General features: G+C 40.9%; 1 protein-coding gene across 1 annotated transcript; it reads left to right on the top strand.

Annotated features, from left to right (window-relative positions):
- Positions 1-290: 290 nt before the first annotated feature.
- Positions 291-1,236, top strand: LOC125553305 (membrane protein PM19L-like). Its single transcript, XM_048717117.1, has one exon. The coding sequence runs from the start codon at positions 448-450 to the stop codon at positions 1,000-1,002; it is 555 nt and encodes a 184-aa protein (XP_048573074.1). The 5' UTR covers positions 291-447; the 3' UTR covers positions 1,003-1,236.
- The last annotated feature ends 4,718 nt before the right edge of the window (positions 1,237-5,954 follow it).

Raw genomic sequence — 5,954 nt, 5'->3', positions numbered from 1 at the left:
TTTTGGTGAGTCCGTCGACCCGGAGAGCGAAGAAGAGCTTGACACCGAAGCAAAACGTCCCCACGTGAGGATCAGCAGAGCGTCTATTTCTATTTTAGTGGCCAGGAACACCTCGCCGTTTGCCAAGCGGAGGCGAAGTGTGGAACCATCCGCACGCTGCCAACGGCTACTCGAAGCAGCTACCGTGTAAAGCGCAGTGAGGCACGCGTGGCGCCACCCGTAAGCGGCGCATCACGCGTGTCCCTCTTGCACGCCTATATATTTATCCCACTATACTCCGCTTCACCACCTCATCCATAAATCATCAAATTCCATTCGCTTTTTGCTTGCACCAAATCCAATCCCAGTACGTAGATCGTCCAAAGCGAGTACATCGAGTGCGAGAGCTCCATCTTCATCTCGACCAAGAAGAAGGTGAAGCTAGCTAGCTAGCAACAGGCGAGGGCAATGGCGGGCGTGGGTCGTAACATGGTGGCGCCGCTGCTGGTGCTGAACCTCATCATGTATCTCATCGTCATCGGCTTCGCCAGCTGGAACCTCAACCACTTCATCAACGGCCTCACCAACCGTCCGGGCGTCGGCGGCAACGGCGCAACCTTCTACTTCCTCGTCTTCGCCATCCTCGCCGGGGTCGTGGGCGCCGCATCCAAGCTCGCCGGCGTGCACCACGTCCGCACCTGGCGCGGCGACAGCCTCGCCACCTCCGCGTCCTCCTCGCTGGTGGCCTGGGCGATCACCGCCTTGGCGTTCGGGCTGGCGTGCAAGGAGATCCACATCGGCGGGTACCGCGGGTGGCGGCTCAGGGTGCTGGAGGCGTTCGTGATTATTCTCATGTTCACGCAGCTGCTGTACGTGCTGGCGCTGCACTCGGGCCTCTTCGGGAACCAGTTCGGTGGTAACCATGGTGGTGGGTATCCGGCGGAGCACGCGTACGGCGCAGGCGTCGGCGACCCGCACAACAAGGGCATGGGCATGGGCACCGGCGGGGTCGCCAGGGTCTGAGCTGATGATCGATCTTGTATGCATACGTGGTGTTGGTGTGTGTTGTGTTCATACATGGTTGCAGACATGTACCATGTACTAGTGGGTGTGTTCCGCTGCCTCCCGGCACGGATGAAGTTTAATTTACTAGTAGTATGATCGATCAATTTGCTTCTTCAGTTTGTGGTGTGCAAGTGCAGTGATGTCAACTGTTTTATCTTCACTTTTCTTTTGTCCAACTAATGTGTAGTGAAACTAGCGCAGTACGTTCATGTTTTTTAGCTAGGTGTGTGTAGACCTCAGTCCACCTCAATCAAGTGTAGATGTGTGCAAATCTTAGTCGACTGCTACTTAACCAAATTTCACAATCAAGAATCAAGTGTAGATCTCAATCAAGTGACAATGATTAGTTAGATTCTCCAAAACAAAGGGGCAAGTCCAAGAAGATTCAAAAGGTAGATTAGAAGGGCGTAACTGAAGATTTAGTAATTCCGTTCCTTTATATTCTCCAAGAATCAGAACGGACCTAACTGGACGAAAACCGCTTTCAGACGAGAGAATACGCCACACGGCGGTGGTGGAATACGCCAGCTAATAGATGAACTGCACTTGGCTTGGTCGTCTAAATATGTACACATCTCTTCTTTTCCTTCTTCTTTGTCATGTAAGATGACATACCGGTAGACAATAAATTTGAGTGTGCCTCCGCTTCACAGAATTTTTGAAACTTATCTACACCTATCACGATGATGCGCATTTTGATTACTTTCTATCAGAAAATGCACCAAAAAACCATTGTTGTTCAAGTTTTCCCCGTGAGTTTAAGGAAAATCTGATCAAATCAATTATTTAGGATCTCCTTATGGGAATTTTTGAATATCCGACTTCTATTATTTAGGAGTTATCTTAAATCATCAGGACTTTTGGGTGCGGTGATGAGGATGACATGAGGAAAACACACTAGTTAACCTGGGACAAAATGATGAGGCTGGCGATATCGGCTTTCATGATCTCAGGTTATTTAACCAAGCTCTTTAGGCTAAACAGGCGTGAGATTTGTTGGTTTATCTAGATTCACTTTGTGTCAAGTTGATGAAAGCAAAGTATCATCCTCCAAGGACATATATTCTTCATATTGGTTTTCCGCACTCCGCATTAGCTACTTGGCAAGGTGCATGGACTAAATCTGTTTAAGAAGGGTGTCATTTGGAGGGTGCATGATGGCTCTAGTATTAACATTATAATTGGCTCCCCTGAAAATTTCAGCTAAAAGGAAGAATACTAGACTGAAGTGGGTGTCTGATTTATTCTTGAGCGGGGAGAGATGTTGGGATGAAGACTTGATTAAACACCTTTTCTACCCGCATGACTCTGAGTAGATTCTAAAAATTTAAATTCAGTTGTCGGGGGATGGAGATTGTATTGCTTGGCACTATGAGAAGAACGGTATGTTTTTTGTCAAAAGTGTGTATAAGCTCGTGCTCAATTTAATGGATAGTAAAAAAAAAATGCTTGGGTGCAGTCTAGTGGTGACTCGAATGGGGAAAGGAGGATTTGGGATTTAATTCCGAAAGCTAATGTCCCCTTGATGATCAGGATTTTTGCATGGCGTGCTAGTTAATAGAGTTACGCACATGAGACACTGTCAGGTATGCGCACTGTTTGTAGAGTCGAAGATGAAAGTACTTCTCATGCTCCTGTGATTTGCCCTAAGGCTCGTGCCCCGCATTTGGCATTGAGGGAAATGTGGAATTTTCCTGGGGAAGAAGTTTTTAAATTCTTGGGTCCTGATTGGTTTCTTGTTCTGTTGGATCAATTAAGTTTGCAGCAACAAAGCAAGTCTTATTTCTTTTCTGAAGAGCGTGGCACTTCAGAAATGATGTGATTTTTGGAAAGGAGAAGGAATCCATTAGTGCCTTTGCTAGTTATGTGCATAATTATTGGTCCACCTTCTCGTTGCGTTAGGCTAATATTGATTTGGATTCAAATACCAAAGGTAAAGGTATGGTGGGATGGTTAATGGTCAGTTATGCTTTGTTAATTGATTATGTGGGTTGGCAGCCTCCTCCTTTAGGCTATATCAAGATCAATGTCGTCGCAAGTTTTGTGGAGAACTTCAGTGCCGCAAGTGTGGGTTTGGGTGCTAGAAATTCATCCGACGAGGTCATCATCTCTTCATGGGATTTTATTGGACGGTGTACCAGTGCTAATGAAAGAAGAGTTTCGGGCTTGTTTTGTTGGGATTTATATCGGTATCAATCTTCACAAGTCTATTATTTTGGGGACTGATTGTGCTTTTGTTTCTTTCCTTACAAATGAAAACATTGACAGGTCTCCTCTCGTTGATGTGAGGAAGGAGGCATTGAGTATCTCTAAGTTGTTCCAAAATTTTAGGATTTCTAAAGTTAATCGAATTGCCAATGGAGTGGTCCATGTGATTGCTAATTGTAGATTTTATAGTAGGTTCAATGATGTTCTTCTTAATAGTTTTCCGCCCTGCATGGTGTATGTTGTAATCAATGATTATGATAACCTTTTAATTAATTAATCTATTGGGTGTTTAAAAAAATTGTTGTTATTTTGGTTTTCAATTTCACCTGCAAGATTTGATATATATATTTTGTTTTGCTAAACACTACTTCAAGTTTTTTTCATTCTTAGAATCAAAACCAGATAGGCGAGTAATAGGTGGGGGCATCTTATAAAAGAAACCAAAACGGTTCTAACCGAATCAAATCTGCTTTCAGAAGAGTGAATATGTCCCCCCCCGGGGGGGGGGGGGGTTCTAGAATAAGCAAACCAAGAAACAAAGTGTAGTTCTGGATCTGTGGTCTCTTTCAAGCACTTTGCTTCCACAAAACTGCTACTCTACAAGTAGTGCTTTGCTTGCACCCATGTATTTGTTACGTCACTAGTACAATACTCGTTACAGTTTTGTTTTCGACTAAGATCACACACAATATTCATATTCACATTCATGTTGCTAGCAAGTCCAACCACTTGTACCTGGCAGGCTCTCTCTAGTTGTTTGCTACTATATTTGGTTATCAGTTGAGTTAAATAGCACACATATATTGTATGTGAAAACAAGGATCATTACACCATCACATTTGTGTACACATGCACCATACAGACAATAGACGATGTGGAAAAACAATCATGTATGTTTATTGAGATTTCATCAATATGAACGCATTTGCAGTAGCTTTCAAACACCCCTTCATTTTCCTTATTTCAATAAACCGTTAAAAATGAGGTTAAAAAATATATGAATCACGTTGTTTTCTATGAGAAAATGTAGTTTTCAATAGTGATGTTAAACCGTAATGATTTTGCAAAAATGCTCAACATAGGTTATGATTGCCATGTCCATAGCCTTCCAACGGAATATCGCAAGCCCGATTTCGATAATGCACGGAAGTTCAAACTGTCCAACATGCCATTCAACTACTTGTTGCATAATAGCTTTTGTTTGCTTCCAAACCCATGTGTAAACACCGCGATAACTCCAAACCTCCATAATTTTTCACTGATTCATGGTTTTGTATACATTCTATTTTTATTACCATATGTACATGTTGTCATTGCACGTTCCTGACACTTACGCCATGTTATAATTCTTTGCTAGATTTTACCACATTATTGCACATGACTTAAATTATAACAATAGTAAAAAACAATTGCATGTGGACTGAGAAATTTTGTCATCCCCTTATTATATCATAAGATTCCTTTTGTAGTATGCCAAAAAAATGGAGTACCTATACCCAAAGAAAGGGATATGCGTCGATTTGTCTTTGACTTATAAAATCGCCCAATCTGTTCTTCTGTGTGTACAGGTAGACCATAAGTTTGATTTGCAAGTTTTTGCCGCAACACTTACTAATATAACCAACCAAAAATAGTACTTGCTAAATTTGTGTTATCAACTAAATTAAATAGCCCATATATTTTAATGAAAAAACAATGATCATTACGTCATTATATCTGTTTGCACATGTGAGATAGCAACTTTCCCCCAAAACAAGCATGTTTATTGAGAGTAGTGAACATTACATATGTATGGTATTATTTAGCATTGCATAGCTCGAGCATGGGAACCATCAAGTTAATAGTTCTATGCAACAACACTTTGGAGGATTGAGTGATTCCCTACAAAAGGAATGGAAGTGATGCATGCCCATACGAGCGCAGACACCTTTGCATCCAGCGTTATTGTTAACACATGGATTTAGAACGTCGCACTTCACGGGACAAACAAATTCTACAAAATACATCGTGTACACACATATCAAACAAGATGCATTTTTCATATACTTCATAAATCTAAACATTTGGAAAATTCATATCAAAATAGGTGTGTTACACACCAATGCCTGCATGGTAGGATGGAATGGCAGAACACATGATAACAAGCACTGGGAAAGAAACAACCATTGAGTACACGATATCTGGTTGTGCTGTTCAATTTCTCTTTCCTAATTATGTTTTTTTGTGTGCTCACTGCCAATAAACTCTTTCCTTTGCTGCTATTTGTAGAGAGGTTTGCCATATCTAGTTGATTCCAAATAAATGCCATACACCCTTATGTCTATTTACGAAGTACTACTTTTTATGTTGAGTCACAATCAAATCTTAGGCAAAGATCTTGCTTTTATATCATGCAGTTGTATTAATACTACAATATTTTAAATACTATCATATATCTTGTTTGGATAATATCACATATCTTGTTTGGCATATATGATTTTGGTTTCATTTATTTGCTTATTTATTGCTGATGACATTCTAGAATAGGTAACTATATCTTAGATATTTATCTTGCATCTCCTAAATTAATGTTCACATCTATATATATTACATAATGTTTTTTTGTTATTTTTATGTATGTAATATTTCACGTTGTTGCAAATATTAAGGACCATACACTTAAATGTATTTATAGAATATTTCATTTATATACATTCGCACTT

This window comes from Triticum urartu, chromosome 4 (assembly GCF_003073215.2).
Source record: "Triticum urartu cultivar G1812 chromosome 4, Tu2.1, whole genome shotgun sequence".
Taxonomy (NCBI): domain Eukaryota; kingdom Viridiplantae; phylum Streptophyta; class Magnoliopsida; order Poales; family Poaceae; genus Triticum; species Triticum urartu.
The sequence above is the reverse complement of the archived record's forward strand: the minus strand, read 5'-3'. Positions and strand labels throughout refer to the sequence as shown.

What these genes read in the sequence shown, in the direction of transcription:
- LOC125553305 (XM_048717117.1), top strand. Translation starts at nt 448, where the DNA reads ATGGCGGGCGTGGGTCGTAACATGGTGGCGCCGCTGCTGGTGCTGAAC.